Source organism: Nannospalax galili, unplaced genomic scaffold (assembly GCF_000622305.1).
Source record: "Nannospalax galili isolate Female #2095 unplaced genomic scaffold, S.galili_v1.0 scaffold2008, whole genome shotgun sequence".
NCBI lineage: Eukaryota > Metazoa > Chordata > Mammalia > Rodentia > Spalacidae > Nannospalax > Nannospalax galili.
In genome coordinates, this window is record NW_008357485.1 from 289510 (window position 1) to 307969 (window position 18460).

Genomic DNA, 18460 nt, shown 5'->3' on the forward strand with positions numbered 1-18460 from the left:
TTATAATGGAAACTGTCAACTGGTCAGTCCATGTATTTCTTCCATCTTTATGATGCATTCGTTTTGTTAATTATTTTTCTTCCTCTTGTGAATTGTATTCTGTTTTCTTTGTTTACTGTGGGCTTTCTCTTGATTTCCATTGTCTTTAGTGGGTCCCTTCCTCATGCCCAAGATCACATGCACATTTTTTAGTTTTCTGGATTCAGGATATGGTGGTCATTGGTAACCTTGTTGAGAAGCAGGGTCTAGGTAATAAACAAGAGAAAAATAAGAGCAGGATCCTTGGGCATTGTATCCTCCAGGTGTTTCCCAGGGCCGGGCCCAGTGCCCGACATTGCAGATCCAGAAAGTCCAAACTATCTGGGGAAGAGATGAGAGATTTGGAGGTGGCTATAGGTAACTGGTCCTGGGAACTTGCTATGAAGAAGAGAGAAGGGGCAGTGGAGGAGGTGGCCTGGCTGAGGGAAGCTTTTGCATGGTAGTGGGGGTCTGAACTAGATTCCATACCTTTAGGAAGCAGCTAGATAGGGTGCAAGGACAGAAACAAACCAGAGGAGGTGCTGCACATGGTGCATTCCCGAGCATCGGGGAACAGGTAGGAGGCACCAGGTGAGGCAGGAGCAACTTGACTTGTCATAGAACACATTAGGTGGGAAGGAGGGCAATGCTGGGACCCAGCTTAGGCCAGAGACGAAGGAATAGGGTACCTTCTCTTCATCTTGGGGGACTTGTCCAGAGGTACCTAGAGGAACGGTACAGTCGAGTTCATCCATAGTGAGGCTTTGCCTTATGGGTGGAAAGAAGGTAGGAGGTTGCTGGGAAGATAGCCTCCAAAGGCTAGCCTGGCTAGGGAAGGGAGTGAAAGCAGGCCAAAGCTGATGGATGGACAGGGAGAAGGTGGAGGCCTGGGACTTGGAGGGTCAACCTGTTAGAGACAAACCAAAGGGACAGGAAACTTTAGGGAGAGAGGAATACACTAGTCTTGTGATTATGAGGGCCTCAGGTAACTAAGCCAGTGAAGACCTAGTATGTGCACACACATGTCATTCCTCAGGTGCTATCCATCTTATATTTTAAGAGAGGGCCTCACCGGCCTGAGGTTTGCCAAGTAGTCTAACTGAGATCAGTCTGTCTCCACTTTCCCAGCGCTAGGATTATAAGTGCATGTCACTCAGATTTTCATGTGGTTCTGGAATTTGAACTCAGGTCCTTATGCTTGCATATCAAGCACTTTACCAACTAAGCCACTTTCCCAGCCAAAGAACTACTTTCTGAAACAAGAAGCAGCATTAGGAAGATGGTGAGCAAGGAAGTGGAGGCCAGAATGAGACCATCCGCTCCCCTCTTAATCTTCACTCCCTCCTCCACGTCTGCCTCAGACATCCGCCTGGACTGGGAGACCTATATTGCAGAAGAAAAGCAAGACCGGCTGCTGGAGCTGCTGGTGTTCTATGGGCCACCCTTCCCACTGCGAGACCAAGCCGGAAATGAAATTGTCTATCTTGAGACCCCTGAAGATAGCTTATCAGGGTCCCTAAGCCCCTCCAATATGTTGGAATCCAGCCATGCAATCTCCTTGTTGGTGAGTAGGAGGGCAGGGCGTGGTGAGGTGTGATCTGGGGTTTGGTTGAGCCATGTGAGCTGGAGTGTCTCCTTGGTGATAGGCAGAGGACAATAATGATGGCACCAGGGCTGAAGAGCAGATCATCTCAGTCATCCTGCAGGGGCACGAGGGAGTGCCCTGTGACCACCTGTACCGTATCACCCCCAAGCAGGTGGTGAGTAGGCAGGGCTGAGTGTTGTGTTGTGGAGCTGCCCTGGCCTACCAATGAACCCCAGGCAGGACTGAGGCTACTGTGTTTCTGCCAGGTCATCCCTGCTGGGGGTAGCAGCACCATCCACATCTCCTTCACACCCATGGTGTTTGGCCCCGATGCTACCCACAAGGTGGGGTATACCGGCTACGCCTTGGGCTTCATGAGCTTGGATAAGGAGGTGAGTCTTCCAGCCTGGGATGTGGGTACCACAGCCACCTCCTCTCACCTGGGTGCCACTTTGTCTGCTCAGCCCAGAAACCACTGGTGATTTGTGCTGGATTGGGCTCTGCAGATGGAAAGGGAGATTCCAGGTCGAAGGCGTCGCTTGCAGGGCTTTGCCGTGGGTCCCCTAAGACTAGATCTGCATGGCTATGTGAGGCGTGCGCAGTGAGTCTACTGGGCCTCCCTGCCTCCACTCTGTCTCCTTGTGGAGGCTACCTGTCACTGGTGGTTCCCAGAGCCAAAGGGCGGGAATAGGAGGGAGGAGGAGCAAGCAGGGATGGACTGCCAGAGGCCAGGGAGCAGGCAGGGGAAGCCAGGGGGCTCAGGCATCTGGCTGCCTTAACAGTGTCTGTTGCTGGGCAGGCTGCATACAGAGCTAGACAGCAGTGGCTACTTGGAATTCCGGTGTCGAGCCAGTGACCTCATCCTGGAGCATCCTTGCTGTGAGGTGAGTATGCTGCCACCCTGATCCTGCCAACTGACTTGGACCTCCCATGTGCCAGTGGGTCCTTATGGGGGCACTAGCCCCCTTCCAAGAGCCATGGGCCTGAGGAGAAGGAAGAATGCACAATCCCGGCCTCCCTGCCTCTCTGCTCACCAGGTGCTGAGTGAGCAGCTGACCACGCGCCACCTAAAACTGATCAACACCACGGAAATCCCACACTATTTCCGGCTCCTGGTCTCCCAGCCCTTCTTGGTTTCTCCAGGTGGGGCCAGTCAGGGTTGCAGAGCCCATTTCCAGGAATTTGAAGAGGATATAGCCTCTGCAGGCCAGCAGCAGATGCTTCGCCCACAGCAGAGCATGCTGGTCAGTACAGGGGTTCATGGCCCCCTCGATGCCTATATAGGCAACAGACTTGCACACTCTGCTCACACCTGGGCACCAGGTGCAAATGAACGCTTGTAGGTGCATGACCCCAAGACATGCCCTTTTCAGCACATACAGGTTCTCTGTGTAGGTGAGTTGCACACAAACAGAATAGACCTAGTGCAGACAAACACTTGCATTTCAGAAATGTGTCCAGACACCACTGATGTCCTGGTGGAGGGCAGTGAGCAGCTCCACATCACACCACATTCCTTCCCTTCTCATGTGCCCCTTGCTTAAGGGTTAGTGCCCTGGCTTGGGGTCATCCTGGTTGGATTGCCATGAACGTAATACGCTCAGGGTGAAGGGTGATTCTTCCTCTTCTGACAGGATACCAATAATAACAGAAACCTGTATTTTCAAAGGTGGAGTGATCTGGGAATGCCAGGGCTTTGGCAGTAACCATTAACTTCTGCCTCCTTTGGGTTTCAGATGCAATTATTTCAAGTGGGACTAGGACCCAGGCCTTTCATGGGTGTGGTGTGACGTAGAGCCCTCAGTATAGTGACTCCTTGGGTGGACACAGGCTTGCCCAGGACAGCCAACTTCCAGGCCCTTCTTTTTCCTGCCTTCCTGCCTCAAAAGACCCTCTTTTACCTGTCCTTGAAGCCTTTCCCCTGCCCCGCCCTACCACACGGGCTCCAACAGGACGCTTGCCAAACTTTTGACATTTTGGGTCATCTTGTCTGTCTCCTCCAGATCCTTAGTGAGCAGCTGCATGCTTTCAGATGTGTCTTTCACTGTCTGTACAATGGGGGCCTGCTGTGTGCTGGCTGATGGGACTTCCCAAGTCCTGCCTGTGGAGGTGGAGGAGCCAGACACCAGTCTGCAGAGGATGGCAGGAGAGCCCCCTTGCTCACTGCCCAGGCTTTTCACTAAGAAAGCTAAGGGGAAGGGAGGACCTGTCCACTAGGGCTGAGCTGCCCCAGTGTAGAAGTGGAGTGAGCCACCAGGTGTTGAAGTGTCTGGGCAGCTCTGTGGAAACACAAAGGCTGGGAACTCCAGGTACTCCTTGGAGGAGGTAGTAGGTGAAGCCTGTGTCCTGTTTAACCAAGGGAGAAAGGAAACCACACGGACAGATCCAGGATGTGGTCTGATTGGTAGGGACAGTGCACACCAAGAAAAACTGGCATCAAATGTTGGCCTTGTATCTTACTCTATGGGCACAGGCAGTACCCAAGCACCTGATCTCCTGATCTCAGTTCTTTCAGTTCTAGACCCAAACTTACCCTGTACATCAAATTCCCCATCATCCTCAAGACTGTGGTCCCACAGGGAGCCTTCTCTTTGCAGTGTCAGCCACCCCCACCTTACCCAAGCCAGAGCTCTGCCCTCCTTATCCTGAACCCCTCCTGATGACTAATCACTAAGCCCTGTGGATGCCCCTCCCACCTGTCAATGTTGCTGGTTCTCCTAATCACTAAATATATACTTTGGCCCAAGATAGCGGTTTCCAAGCCTGGGAATACACCAGTGGCCTTTAGAATGCTTTTAACAAGTGCAGGATCCTAGACTCCCCCTTCCAGGAATCCTTTCCATATGAAGGTCAGGGCTGAGGCCCAGGAGTCTTCTTAGTAAATACTCCCAGTTGATTCTGATGAACTACAAAGGAACTGTCTTTGGGGGCCATGAGCCCAGGTCCCACCCTGTTTGGCCTGAGTTGTGGTCTCAGCCTCCTGTCTGCAGTCTTCAACCCCCTCACACTTCTGCAGCCCAGCTTCCCACAGTGGCCAGAGGCCCTGTGGGAGGTAAAGCTGGCTTGGCTGTGCCCTGCTTCAGGCCCTAGCAGGCCCTTCATGTCCTCAAGATAAAGACACAGTCTTTCCTTATTTTTGTTTCTTTTGGCCTCCAACTCCCGAGGACAGGAAAGGCTTGTCTTCGGCCCTGACAAGCTGTGCACAAAGCAGGTGTGTCCAGGGCTTGGGGGCACTGTTGAGCTGTGTGCTGGGGCAGCTCAGCCAGTCTCCACAGGCTCCTTGATCCAGGGGATGAGGAGGACCTGACTGGACCTGCAGACACCACAGGGAGCAGCAGGAGACAAAGCTCAGAGCTTCAGAAGGGGCAAGCCACCTGGCCTAGGCCACCTGGGGTGACGCTGTGTCTACATCTGCTCAGGTGGATGTGTCCTTCTCACTGTCCCTGGAGCTGCTGTCCTACCAGAAGCTCCCAGCTGACCAGATGCTGCCCGGAGTGGATATTCAGCAGAGCAAGAGTGGAGAGAAAGAAATGGTGTTTACTCAGGGTCTGCTCCTAGGGTTCACCAACCAGACCGTGCAGGCAAGTCTGAGGCTGCCCCACACTCCAGGGAGGAAAATGTCACCTGGCTGGGCTCTGTTCCCAGCCCTGCCCTGCCCTGTGGGTGAGGGGCTGGAGGATGGGAGCTCCAGGTGCTCCCTGGAGGAGGCAATAGGTGAACCCTGTGTCCTTTTTAACCAAGGGAGAAAGGACACCACATGAACAGATCCATAGTATGGTCTGATTGGTGGAGACAGTGTGCACCCCAGGCAGCTGTGAGGGATGCTGCTGGCTCTTGTGGGGCTCCAGTGTGAGCTCCATCAACTAGAAGAACATAGATCAGAGTGGAGTTGAGGGCATCAGAGTGCCTGGGTGGGCTGCAGGTGAAGAGTTGACAGAGAGACTTGGGGGGATGCCAGAGAATCTAGAAGCAGAAGCAGAGCAGAGCCATGGGGCTCTGCTGAGGGGCCTGAGGTCAGAGAAAGGGCTGCCTGGCTCAGAATCTAAGCTGCTGAACGTTGGGTTTGGGTTCCACAGGAGGGAGGAGACTAAAAAGGGGGAAAGAGGTTGGATGGATGACCTATCAAACTGGGAGCAGAACACAGAACTCGGTGGGAAAGAGGCTGGCAGAGGGGCAGACGGTACCTTTAGCCTGTTGCCATGCAGAATCCCACCTGCCCCTCTGGCCTTTGTGGTAGTGTCAGCCCCTGCTACCCACCATCCTGGCCTGGCTCTGCTCAGAAGCATCAGTATTTGGGGGAGACAGGATTCCTTGTATCCCAAGAACCCCAGGTCAGAACTCCACCCCAGTGGTGAGAGATGCTTCATCTCTCACTGAGTCACAGGCTTGGGTCCCCAGGAGGTGCCCCTGAGGGCTTTTGTGGCTGTGCCAGAGTTGCAGCTCTCTACCAGCTGGGTGGACTTCGGGACCTGCTTTGTGAATGAGCAGCGCACCAGGATGGTCTACCTGATGAACCTCAGTGGCTGCCGAAGCTACTGGACTGTGTTGATGGGTATGTCGTGCCCTCCCACCTGTCCACTGCTCCTTGGTGGAACTGGGCAAGACCCCTAGGAAGGGCTGCTGAGGTCCTGTCCGTGCAGACTGGCTCCTCAGCACTGGTGGCTCCTGGCAGTTCTGGAATATACCAGTCCTCCAGTCCCTGGTTGCCCTGCTCTATGTTGCTGGCCAGGACCAGAGTGACACCTGAGAGGCAGGGCTGGTCTAGGGAAAATGAAGTCCTGGGGGGATCATCATATGAAGCACCCTGTGCCCATGTGTGTCTTTCTTTCCCCACGGTGCAGGGCAGGAGGAGCCGGTTGAGGAGAAGGCCTTCGGGGTCTACCCAGGCAGTGGTCTGCTGGAGGCCCGACCCACCAATGCACCTCCAACCTCCATTCCCCTGCAAGTGCTCTTCACTGCCAGGTGAGAGCTGCTTCCTGCCTCCAAGGAACTGCCCACAGGGCCCGGGCACTGGCAGGGGCTGCCTAACCTCACCTATCTCCTGCCCAGGGGCCACCGGCTATATGAGTCCACACTGCTGGTAGAAGGCATGCTGGGAGAGAAGGCCTGCACCCTGCGGCTGCGGGGCCGAGGCTCCTATGATGAGAGATACATGGCACCTTACTAGCTCTGAGGCTCCCCAGCCTTCAGTCTCAGCCCCAGCAAGTCAATATGGTCCAGGGCTGAGGAACAGGGACATGGACTATGGGGCTGGAGCAGTTCCTGAGACTGGGGAGTCCCATCCAGTGCAATGGTGTCAGCTGAGGCTCAGCATGACAGTCTCTAGAGCTAGGCCACTCCACCATGGAGACCATGCCACTTAATAATCACTGTGCAGTGCAGAGTCCAACAAGGCAAAACCTGGCCCCTGGAAGAAATGACAGCCACCAAAATGAGGTAACACACATTTACTACATCCACTGCACCTTAACCCATGGAGCCACCATCTCTCAGAGGTATACAATAGACCTTACGGCCTGAGTGGCCCACGTGTACTTCAGCCCCGCTTGGGACACCTGATGGGGTGGTCCCACTTGCTCCTGGACTGTGTCACCATATTTTCTAAATTAAAGTGCTGTGATTCATCCAGCCAGTGCTCGCCCCTCCAGTGCTGTGTCCCATGTGGATGGCTTCTGCAGTGTCCCTCTCTGGCTGCCACAGGACTCTCTGGGTAGCACCTGCGGCCAGAGCCTCAGTTCCCAGGGTATTCGAAGACAGCAGCGGCTCCCATGCCGGTCCCGATGCACATGGACACCACTCCATATGCCCTGGAGAAAGGAACCTTGTTTTGGCTGTGCAAAGCCAGACCCCAAACCCTGCCCACATGAGGCTGAGCATGAAGACAAGGACTTGTGAACAAAGATGCAAGATCATCAGAGCAAACCTGGGGGAACTCAGCCCCAGACTGCTCACAGACACAGGTGAAGGAGGCAGACATGCTCTGCAGGCTGTGGTCCCTTTTGACCACACCTTAGGAAGATCAGGTTCACCTCTCCATCCTCAGTTCAGAGTGCCTGTGTGTGTGCTCACCTCCCTTAAGCCCTGGCTCCTCAGAAACCCCAGTTCAGACATCCCCTGTGACCCACGCCCTTAACACCCTGAGAAGATCAGTCTCACCTCTTCTTGCAGCGTTTCAGCTCGTTGAGCAGTGTGACAACATGCCGCGCCCCAGTGCAACCCAGGGGGTGACCCAGGGCTATCGCACCCCCCAGAGGGTTGACTTTCTCTGCTGGGATTCCCAGCTTCTCCACACAGTAGAGGGCCTGGAAGGAGCCAGAGCTGCAGATGGAGCCTCTGCCCACCGTGCATCCACCCTGCAGCCCAGGACCCATGCAATGCCAAGACCCAGGCTCACCTGACTTGCAAAGGCCTCGTTGATCTCAAACACATCTATGTCATTCACAGTCAACCCTGTAGGCAAAGAACAGAGCAGAGCTGACAGCAGTCCCTGGGTAGAATTCAGGGTCTTCCCAGGGCCCCGCTCCTAGTGCTGGCCCCAGGAGTCTACTGTGTCTGTCTCTTAGGGATGGGTGAGTGAGTCCCAACTGTGGGATTCACAGTCTTTGGTGCTGGGTGCTAGTCTGCCCCTCCTTCACTCCATACCACCCACAAGGTCAAAACAATTGCAACATAGCCCCAGGGCCTGAGGGGTCCAGGTGTAGGGTGAGAAGGAGCTGTCTTACCTATTTTCTGCAAGGCTGCAGGGATGGCATAGGCAGGTCCGATGCCCATGATGTCAGGAGGGACTCCAACCACTGCAAAGGACCTCAGGACCCCAAGGATGGGGAGCCCCAACTCTTTGGCCTTGGACCTCCGGGCCAGCAGGACAGCAGCTGCCCCATCACTCACCTGGCTAGAGTTTCCTAGGGGAGGATGAGTAGGGTGAGGAGGCATCAGGCTGAACTGAATAGAACTTGCATTCCTACTATTGCCTTGCCAAAGGGCCTGGTCAGAATAGAACCACCCACCTGGCTCAGCCCAACCTGGCCCGTACTCACCAGCCGTGGTAGAGCCACCATCCTTGAAGGCAGGCTTCAGCTTGGCCAGGCCCTCCATGGTGGTGCTGGGTCGGATGCCCTCATCCTGGGACACAGTGATGGTCCTCTTGTTGCCCTCATCATCAAGGACAGTGGTGGTCACAGGCACAATCTCTTCCCGAAAGCAGCCCCTGCTCTGGGCTCTTGCTGCCCTGCTGGCAACCTGGACAGCGAGACTCAGGCATGTTTGGTTCCCCTTCTTGCCTGTCCCCAGCCTTTGCCAGCTCAGGAAGACATGCAACCCCAGACTTTGCAATTAAGGAGCTTTTCCATCCCCGTGACAACTGACTGAACCCCACATGCCTCTGGGAGGGGGAGGCATGCCAAGGCTTTCCGGCCTATCCATCATTAGCTCCAATTTCAGCATCATGTTTGGCCCATACTAAATCAGGAGCAGGGAGTTTGGAGGTAGTGTTGTTTGATGCTCTACATCTACTGGCCGTCAAGCCTGTTCCATGATCTCTTCCACAGTAAGCCTGCACTCTCAGTAATATTTGTGCTGGATTCTTCTAGTCTCGTGTTTGACTGCCAAAGGTGCAATTTCACCTGCTCGCCATCTTCAATTTAAAAGTGAGGTTATCTCCTGGATATATTTTCCTGTTCACAGTGTTGAAGCATAAGGAGTGTTAGGATGACCTTTGCAGTCACATATTAAATAGAGGTGCACAGGCACCTGAGCTGGCTAGCCTGCTGTTGTCCAGAGGCCCAAGGTTCTGGTTTCTCTGAGGGCGGCCTCAGGGTACTTCCCCAGGCCTTGGCCTTCCCCACGTGCTGAGAGGACTGGGCTCTAGCACTGCTGGCTCCATACTCCAGGCTTAATAACCAGTGATCATCAGATCTGGTCCCTAAGCCATAGAAAACTAAAGCATGGTTCTGTTCCTTATTATGTCCTAAGGAAGGAGTAAGGGGACAGAACTGAAGCCCAGCTAGGGAGAAGACTCTAAGAACAGTCAAAAAGAGGCCCCGGTAGACCAAACCCAACAATGGTGCTGAACCTTGCCACCTCCCAGCTGTGACATGAGGTTGGTCAATCTCTTTGTGTCAGCTCCAGTTCAGTCCATTAGGAAGGGGTCATGACTCTTCAGACCTGTCAACATCTCACTCAACACTCACTTCTGCTGAGAGGTCAATGCAAAAGCATCCTGCTTCTGCCGAGAAATGCCAAAATGCTCAGCCACGTTCTCCGAGGTTATCCTAGGACACAACAAAATAGGAGGCTGAGGCTGTAAGTCTGGTCACTTGGGGTCTAGGGTCACATTGAAGGGCTATGCTTGGGCCTCTGGGCATCCAGGTCAGCGGCATGATGTCCAGTCCATGCCCCAGGGACAGGTGAGCATTCAGGAGGTGGCACTTTGTCTTATCACATGGGTATGGAGCATCCATACTGGCCAGATCCTCAGAGGTTCACACCAAAGACAAGCTCTCTATGGGGAGGCAGTCTGCCTCCAGAAGGGATGGTCTCCTAGGTGAGCTATCTCAGCCCAAGGAGAGTGGCAGGAGATGCTGGGAGCACTAGCGGGCCATTCCTGGCCAGCTTCTCCTATGACTTCCAGGCTGCCTGTGGAGACAAGATACGGACAAAGCCAAGTTTCCACCCACTGAAAACCTCTCTCCTCATATGTCCAATGCAACCAGGACTTCCTGCCCTTGGATGCTGGCAGAGGCCAAGCTCACAGACTTAGCTGCAGGTAAAGGTTCTCGAGAGCGCAAATAGATTTTCTACACATCTTACAGGCCTAAATTCTTCCCCTACATGTTCAGGAGTCTGATGTTCCCCATGTCCTTCTCAACTCCAGGCTTCTAAGGCTTTGGGGACAGCTTCCACCATCCTTCCTGTGACTTGGGACCTTGGTTGGAGGGGTGGGGAGCATGGGCTGTATTTGGATACCTAGGGATGCAAAGAGGACTTGAGGTTCTCAGGAAAGAGAAGTCATGGGCAGCATCAATCACTTGCCTAGCCCCTGCAGAGCACATGACACTCAAAGGAGGGAGGCTCAGTACTTCCATCTACAGAGGAGAAAGTTCCTTGGCATCTGATTGAGGACAGGCAGAGCACTGAGTGGGCATACACACACAACTTCATGAGGACACTCACCCCATAGGGATCAGGCAGTCTCTGGCCTTCTCATTCTCCAGTAGGCGTGATGTAAGATTCCCAAGATTCCCTTTAGGGGACAGAGACATGGACTCCACCATGAGGAGGAGAAGGAACAGGTTGAGCCTTAGTAGGAAGCCCCAGGGATGGCCAACCATGTGGCATGTGCTGGGAAATAGCCATGAAGCCCTCAAGGAGTGTAGCAGGTACCTAGCCAGTGAGGTGGGGTGGGGATTGCAGGGTGACTGAGCCCTGTTTCTCCCTCTATCCAGGACAAACACATTCTGGGGGCTGTCTGGCAACACTGAGCCAAGTAACTAGTGGCTCCCAGAGATGTCTTCCAGTGCCCCCTATAGTTTAGTACATATCTAGTCAGCCCGATTTAGTCCTCGGCACCCCTCAAGTCAAAGGAAAAAGGGAGGAGTGTTGAGCACTAAGCTCACATCACAGAAAGCCGTGACCTGCATAGATAGACAAGTTAGTGGGGTAACTGAGAAGAAGGCCAGGTGGCCAGTGTAGAGAAATCAGCAATCACTGGGAACGTGCTGAGAAGGCTACATGAATAACAGAGGACCTTAACTAAGTGCCTTCTAAACTCTAGCACTAACTTGAACTCTTTTTTTCTTTCCTTTTTGAAGGACTGAGTATTGAACATGGGGCCTTGCACAGGGCAGATAAGCAGTCCACCACTAAACTATAGCCCTGGGTCTTAATTTTTTTTATTTTGAAACAGTGTTAAATTGCCTAGGCTGGCCCTGAGTTTGCTCTATAGTTCAGGTGGGCCTTGACCTTGCAGTATTCTTGCCTCAGTCTCCAGAGTAGCTGGGATTGTAGATCTGGCCACTTGTTTGAACACTTTTCAGACATAAGAACCCTTCAGAGTGTGTGACCAAATGATACATGTTCCACAGAGCCATCTGTGTCTTAACCATAGATTTAACCCTTTTAATTAAAATTTAATTAATTCAATTAATCCATTTAATCCTTATATAATATCCTCAGAGCTGAAACAGGTGTTCCCTTTTTTAGATGGTGACACAAAGTCCTTACAAATGACGAAGCTGGTCATTGTTACCCAGCTTGGACCCCAACTAGTCCTTAGTCCACGCCTGAGCAAGATGTACTCTCAAAGGCTAGGGGATGGTCAGGTGGGGATGTGATGTGGGCATCCAAGACCCCGATCCTTTGTATCCACCACCAGGATCTTCAACCTGCTTGGGAATAGAAGCCCCTGAGAAACTCATGGGATCTCAGCCCTATTCCTCAAGCCACCATACCTGCTGCCCTCAAGTAAGACAAACACAAGAAACAGCAAAGGGCCCCAGTGCTTGCTTGCGAACTTTGGCTATGTTCCTACTAAGACACAGGTCAGGACAAGGAAGTACAGGACAACCAGGACATTTCCATGGACTAGCAATGCTTCCTCTCAAGAAACACTCTACAGAGAATCTGAGAAGCAGTGGGAGCCCATCAGAACCTAGGCTGCTAGACTCTGAGCCTACATCAGATGGCCCCAGTATTTTGCTCCTCTCTGAAGTCACTGTCAAGCACAACTTCTGCAGCTCCTTGACTTACAGATCAAGACAAAGGGGCAATCTGGGTAGAGGTGACAGAGAACTGACCATGTGCCCCAGAGCACAGTAGTCAGTTGGGATTTCTTCCTTGGTATTGGGGGAGGAGGGATGAACAAGTTAACAGTTTAGGAAAATGAACATTTATATAGTAAGGAAATGTGCCTGACTTGAGGGATCCCACATTGCCTCTTCTCCCAGCAGCGTGGGGAATCATCAGCCAGGGCACTGGGAGAAACCCAAGTGCTACAGATTCCAACATGATAATCTGATTGATTTCCTAGAAAGAATGCTAGAGATCAACTCCAAGGGTGCATTTGTGAGAGTCCATCCCAATTACTGCCTGGAGGTATGCCAGAGAAAATCCTGAAATGGTGGCCCCTCAGAACAAGGAGATTAGTTTGATTGCTGCTTTGGTTAATAAGGTCTGGCAAGAAGAAATTCTTACCCACAGGCCATGCCAATGTCATAAGACCCATTTCTGATGCCACCTGAAACAAAAGCATTTCATAACCATCCTTGGCTAGAGTGGATCTGTCTGGGAGCAGCACAGCCCCTCTCCTCCCTGCTCTCTAGGTGCATTCATTGAAGCCTCAAAGACAGAAGACCCAAGAACACCCCAAAAGACTTGGGGCTGAGGTAAGGGATGCTCCTCCACTCTGTGATGAGAGACCTCTCAGAAATGCTTACTGCTGGCCCAGCACAGAGACTTTGCTCACTCAACCACAGGGGTTCAAGACTAAAGCCAGGCTATGGCCATGGGGATTCAGCAGTCATAACATACCAGCTATGTTGGCCACTGCCTGCAGCCCAGATGAGCACTGTCTGTTGACCGTGGACAAAGGCACAGTCTCTGGGATGCCACTGAAATAGAAGGGAGATGGCATCAGCCCCCACCCTGCCATGGTCTTGGGGAAAGTAGGCTTTATGAGGCTCCTGGACTCATGACAGCCCCAGCAGAGTGTACACAGACGAGAGGAACAACAGGCAGCAGGGAAGATGCATGAGAAGGTACTGGGCAGACCTGTCTTTGCAGTCACTTGGTACCCAGGGTCCTTAAGTACATGCAGTTCCACTCCATGATTCTCCTCTAGCCAGCTAGGGAAGCCCATTTGGGTCACAGGCCTTCTTCTTCATTAGCACCTCAAGAATCAGCAATGGAAACATGGATCTCAGTTGTCCCGGAAGGACAGACAAATAAACCTGTTGTTGCGACAGACTACTAGAGCCAGAGCCATGTCTGGAGGATGAGCCACCATTCACCCTCACCCTTCAGCGTTTCTAGTAAACATGGTTGGACTGTCATGCCCAGTTTTCTGCTCCAGGAGTGTCTCCCCACTTGGCACACTTGTTCTGCACCCACTGGTCTCCTGCTTTCTGGGCTCAGCCATTCGAGCTTCCATGACTGCCCTCCAAAGTGACAAACATGCTTTGGCCAACATTACAAAGCTCTAGGAACATGCCCAGGCCCTTGACTGATGCACTGAGAACCTCACGGAGTGAACACATCAGGATTAGGGTGGTTCTAATGCACAGTCAGGGACTGGGGGACCCCAGAGCTGGAGCTTCAAGCCAGGCTCTGCCGAGGCCCTTAGAAGGATGGTTCCCTAGGCCCATTGAAGTCCGCCCAGATCCTCTCATTCCCTAACACCTGGTTAGTATCTTTACCAAATCCATCAAGTTTTCACCAGCCGCTGAGCACAACACACCACTGGACAGAGGTGACAGAACTGTGCCTCAGTGGCTGCTTACCCAGCACACAGAGAGACTGAAACTGTGGGGCCAGGTGCAAAGCCCCATCACAGGAGGAAACTATTGGACAGGAAGATCACTCATTTGAAGCCTGAGAGCTTGGGGAAGCCAAGTGTCCAGAATAAGAGTATGTTTGGGCAAGGTTTAGTTCAGGCAGGAAGAACAGGTAGGGACAGTTTCCATGGGGACAGAATGGGTAGAGTAGGGAGGGTAGCAGGCAGACAGGCTGGCAGAAATGTTGAGGAAGCAGGTGGGGCGAAACTGAAAAGTTGATCTGGAGACACAAGGAGGTGACCTTGAACCACAGGCTATGTCTGACCCTCTCCCAGTTGTGCAGGTTTTGCCTCTTTTCTGCTCTTTCACTAGCTAGTGGTGTTATTATTTCTGCTCCATGCAGCAAGAAGGGAAGTGGGCCTTTGTCTACCCCTGAGGTGATTGAATCACTGCTTCCCTGTAGGAAAGGCCAAGAATATCAGGGCTCCTTCTAGACGCCCCTCCTGCTGGGGCTGCCACCCCAGCCCTAAGCCTCTGAAGACTGAATGAGCCTTCCCTGATTGCTCAACTAGGAATGGAAGCAAAGTCACTGTCAGTGTGGTTATGTGATTATTTAACATACGGAGTCCACACTTGGAAAACTTATGTAATAAATTTAGCTTTCCTTAAAAATCAGGCCACAGAAAACCTTTGCCCAAGTCTCAAAGACTCGAGAGTCTTGGCTGTGGGTCCAGTAATGCACCCTCTCTAAGCAGAGAAAGGGTTATGCTCATAAGAGCACAGTTCAATGCACTCTACCTCAATATCTTATTTCAACCTAATCTTTCACCACTCACAGATCCAACCCTAATGCCAGGATCCCCACCCTCAACCCAGGTGTGTCAAGTTGACACTAAAGCTATCCAGCACACAGAGTAAGGATTAGCTCAGAAACTGGGCAATCCGAGCCATGACAGCTCCGGCCCCAGGCTGAAGCACCTTGCCTGTGGGGGAAAAAAAAAAAAAAAAAAAGCCTCTAGTCAATGCTAAGTGGTATCCTGGGGCCTAAAGTACAAACATAAGTCCCAAAGAGGAGACAGTCAGATCTCTCTTTGGGAGTCCACATCCTCTATAGAGGCTCAGTTGGGGCTGTGGAGGTTCAGGATTTGGAACAGGGAGCCAGGCACACAACAGCTTGCTTTGTTATGCAGCAGTCCAGTGCTGGAAGCCCCATCTCTCTTGTCCAGGCATCCTGCCCATCTACATCAGTACCTGCCTTGCCTGGTGAAAGGAGAGACTCTAGGGTAAGAGGAACACAGTGCAAAGCTTAAAAGTAGACGGAACTGGGCCTGTGGCTGAGGGAAGTGAGATTCTGAAATGGCTCACCTCCCCAGTGTCCTCCTCCAAGCCTTGCCGACACTGCAGGAAGGAGGAACACTGGGGCCTGACCCAGGCTGGCACCTGCTGGATGAAACTGTGTCCTGTACTTTGTTGTTATAGTTCAAGGGGGGTGGTGGTGTAGGGGTTGGAAACATCAGGCAGGCTTTGTGTTCAGATGCAAATCTGCATAAATCCACAGGCCAGTCTCTGAGTCTGTAACTAGGGCTGGGCTAAGCAATTTCTGGCATAGCTGGAGTGTCAGCGTTGGTAGAGAACCCTGGTTTCCCACCTTCTAGATTCTCCTGGAACATCTGGACTTTAGAATGTCTACCACAGGCTCCCCTGCTTTGCACCGGGCTCCGTAGGCAGAAGTGCCTCCAGGGGGTGCCCATGGCTCTGGGATTGAGACTAGCTGTGCGAAGCAGTCCCATTCAAGTCTCTGGAGTCCGTAGCCCTGCCCTTCAGTGAAACCCGGTCAGCAGTGAGGATGGAGGGCCCTGGGGAGGCAAGAGTGCACCAAGGGCCCAGCGGAAGACCCCGCGGGTGCGCTCACCCACGGAAATGTCGCCCAGCTGATCCGGCCTGAGGTTCAAGTCCTGGAGAACCGCGGTCAGCACGGCGGACAGAAGCTCGTCGGGAGTGGTGTCCTGCAGGGGGGGGATGCACGGCAGCTGTGACCCGCCTCCCGCATCCCCACCCGGGGGACACACTGACCACAGCTCGGGTACACCCAGCCTCGGGGAACCCAGCAGAGGGCGGCCTCCCTCCCGCACTGGCCTCCTGCTGAGTCCCGGCCTCCTCCCGAGGCTCCTCACCTTGAAGCCGCCGCGACCTCCGCGGCCGATGGGGGTGCGCCGTCCCTGCACCACCACCACGTCATCGGCTGAGGCCTGCGGGAGCAGGGTGCGGCCTGCAGCGCGGAGCTGGACTCGGGCCTGCCGGCCAGGTGGCCAAACACTACCTGCATCCTCTTCATCCTACAAAGCTTGAGCGTTGGGTACAGACCCTGGGGAATATGAAGGCTTCCGGGAGCAGGCACAGCACCTCTCCAGACACCACACCTCCCTTAGGTAAGAGCCCTCCACAAGTCCCGCCCACCTCAACCACAGCCAACCAGAAGGTGTGTGTTCTTGAGGACACGCCCCACCACCACCTCCTCACCCGGAAAGCCTGGTCCAAGATCCCCTAGAAACCTCGCCTCTCAAAGTTCAGAGTGGCCAGTCTAGATGCACACCAGTAGGGCTTGATGGCTCAGGCCTGAACTCCTAACACTGGGGATACTGAAGCAGGATGTTTGCCCTGGGTTCAAGATTGGTTTGACATACATAATACGACTCTGCTCCACCCAGAAATGCAGACTGAAAACCTTCCCACCTTTTCAATTTTGCAGACACACTCAAGGCAGTACCTCGAAGGTTTCTGGGTTTCTGAAAATGAAGCAGCCCACAACCAGCCCCCCCCCCCGCAAAGCTCTCTGCGTGGACTAATGCCAGGCAGAAGGTAGAATGAACCCCCAGCCCTGCTCACCACTTCTCACTGTGGATGGAGACCCAGGTCCCAACTCTGATTCCTGTTTTCCTCCTAATTGGCTCTCTGTCCTGGATCCCAGGCCTTAAGTCAGAAGCTTAAGTACTTCCGAGACTCCTAGTCCTATTCCTAGGCAGTTTGGATTCCTGGCTGGTGGGGGAAACCAGTTTTATAAAGGCACTGAAGTAGTCCAAGGTCTCAGACAGAGCATCCCACAGGCCTTATACTTCCTTTGGGATGAACTCATTAGTGCTCTCCCCTTAGTAAAGATCTGTACCAAGGCAAAGCGGACACTTTCTGGGGAGCCTACAACGTGCCTGTATTTTACTAGCTGATCAATAAGTATTTGTTGAGTGAATGAATCATGGCTCCCTGGACCTGGATTGTGTCCCTAGTCTTGAAGAGTAAGACCAGATGCCCCCTACTCCCAATGACAAGTCTATATGTTTTCCTCAGACCTTCAGGGGGTACCACTGGGTTTTCTCCAAATACCAAAACACAGGAGACCCTTTCTAGGACAAGGCCACCTGTGCTTCAGACTCCCAAAGGCAGACAAATCATTGTCACCTCCAGGGCCACAGCTTGTCTCTCCCCAGTCTCCTACTAAAAGAGTTGTGTGCTCTCCAGAGACCCTAGAGGACAGACTTGGTGCCCCTTCCCTTGACCCTCTCCTGCCATACCATAACACTGGACCTTATGAACCCTTACATCCCCAATGGAAGGCTGTGACTCCATCAGATCCCACAGAGCAAGGCCAGACAATTTCCTACAACCTCAGGATGGCCATCTATAGGGTGGCGTTCTGGGCTGCCCGGGCGTGGGTGCGCGGGTGCCTCGGGGCCCCCGCCACTCCTGGCGAGTTGTGGCGCGAGTTTGGCCACAAGCGTCTCTGGCCCCGCGTCTCTGGGAACGGCGACAGGTGTGTCGCTGTTCGCCGCTCCAGTGCTGAAAGCTCCTCCACTGCAGAAGCGTTGTTCTGCCGAAACCTGTCCCTATTTCACCCGTGTACCTTTCTCAGGATGTGAGGTCCACTGGCCACTTGGGCCACGTGGAAAGAATACGGGGACAGCAAAAGCTAGGATGCCCGCGAGTCGGTAACGAGGGAGTGCGCCCCCTGGAGAGATTGGACCGCCGGTAGTAAACACAAGACTCAAGGCTCGGCTCAGTCTGTGTTACAGCTTTATTAAGTGTCTCTGCTCTCTCTGTAGCCCAATCTCCGATGTTGAGAGAAAGACTGGGATATTTATACCAGGGGGTAGTGGTAAAAGCTTTTAGATACTTTGTGAGACATTCTATTTACATGTGGAAGTGGATTTCTGCCAGACTGCTGGCTGCCTGGAAAATCACACACAGGAAAGCATGGTATTCCAGAGCCAAAAGCCATGTTTATGCTATGGCAGTTGTGGCGGGCACTTCAAAAGAAGAGTCAGGAAGAATGCCAGGAAGGCACCCTGCTATGAAAGGAGTCTTCAGTACATGGTCT

At 53.1% G+C, this 18460-nt stretch overlaps 2 protein-coding genes across 2 annotated transcripts in view; one reads left to right on the forward strand and one right to left on the reverse strand.

The window, feature by feature from the left end:
- The window catches only part of Dlec1 (DLEC1 cilia and flagella associated protein), a 57011-nt gene extending 49967 nt beyond the window's left edge, over window positions 1-7044 (forward strand). Inside the window, exons 28-37 of the mRNA XM_017794866.2 lie at window positions 1380-1582; window positions 1665-1778; window positions 1870-1995; window positions 2110-2204; window positions 2403-2487; window positions 2641-2847; window positions 5023-5184; window positions 6002-6155; window positions 6445-6565; window positions 6653-7044. Of these exons, the coding sequence (XP_017650355.1) occupies window positions 1380-1582; window positions 1665-1778; window positions 1870-1995; window positions 2110-2204; window positions 2403-2487; window positions 2641-2847; window positions 5023-5184; window positions 6002-6155; window positions 6445-6565; window positions 6653-6770 (1385 nt within the window). The 3' untranslated portion in view covers window positions 6771-7044. The remainder of the gene's footprint in view (window positions 1-1379; window positions 1583-1664; window positions 1779-1869; window positions 1996-2109; window positions 2205-2402; window positions 2488-2640; window positions 2848-5022; window positions 5185-6001; window positions 6156-6444; window positions 6566-6652) is intronic.
- Window positions 7045-7194: 150 nt separating this feature from the next.
- Window positions 7195-16508, reverse strand: LOC103751604 (3-ketoacyl-CoA thiolase A, peroxisomal-like). The gene is given in 11 exon segments (XM_029557176.1): window positions 7195-7410; window positions 7760-7905; window positions 7998-8053; window positions 8641-8831; window positions 9793-9873; window positions 12794-12836; window positions 13130-13213; window positions 15021-15074; window positions 16004-16097; window positions 16266-16348; window positions 16351-16508. Coding segments are annotated over 11 exon segments (984 nt in total). The 5' UTR covers window positions 16427-16508; the 3' UTR covers window positions 7195-7334.
- Between the last annotated feature and the right edge of the window lie 1952 nt (window positions 16509-18460).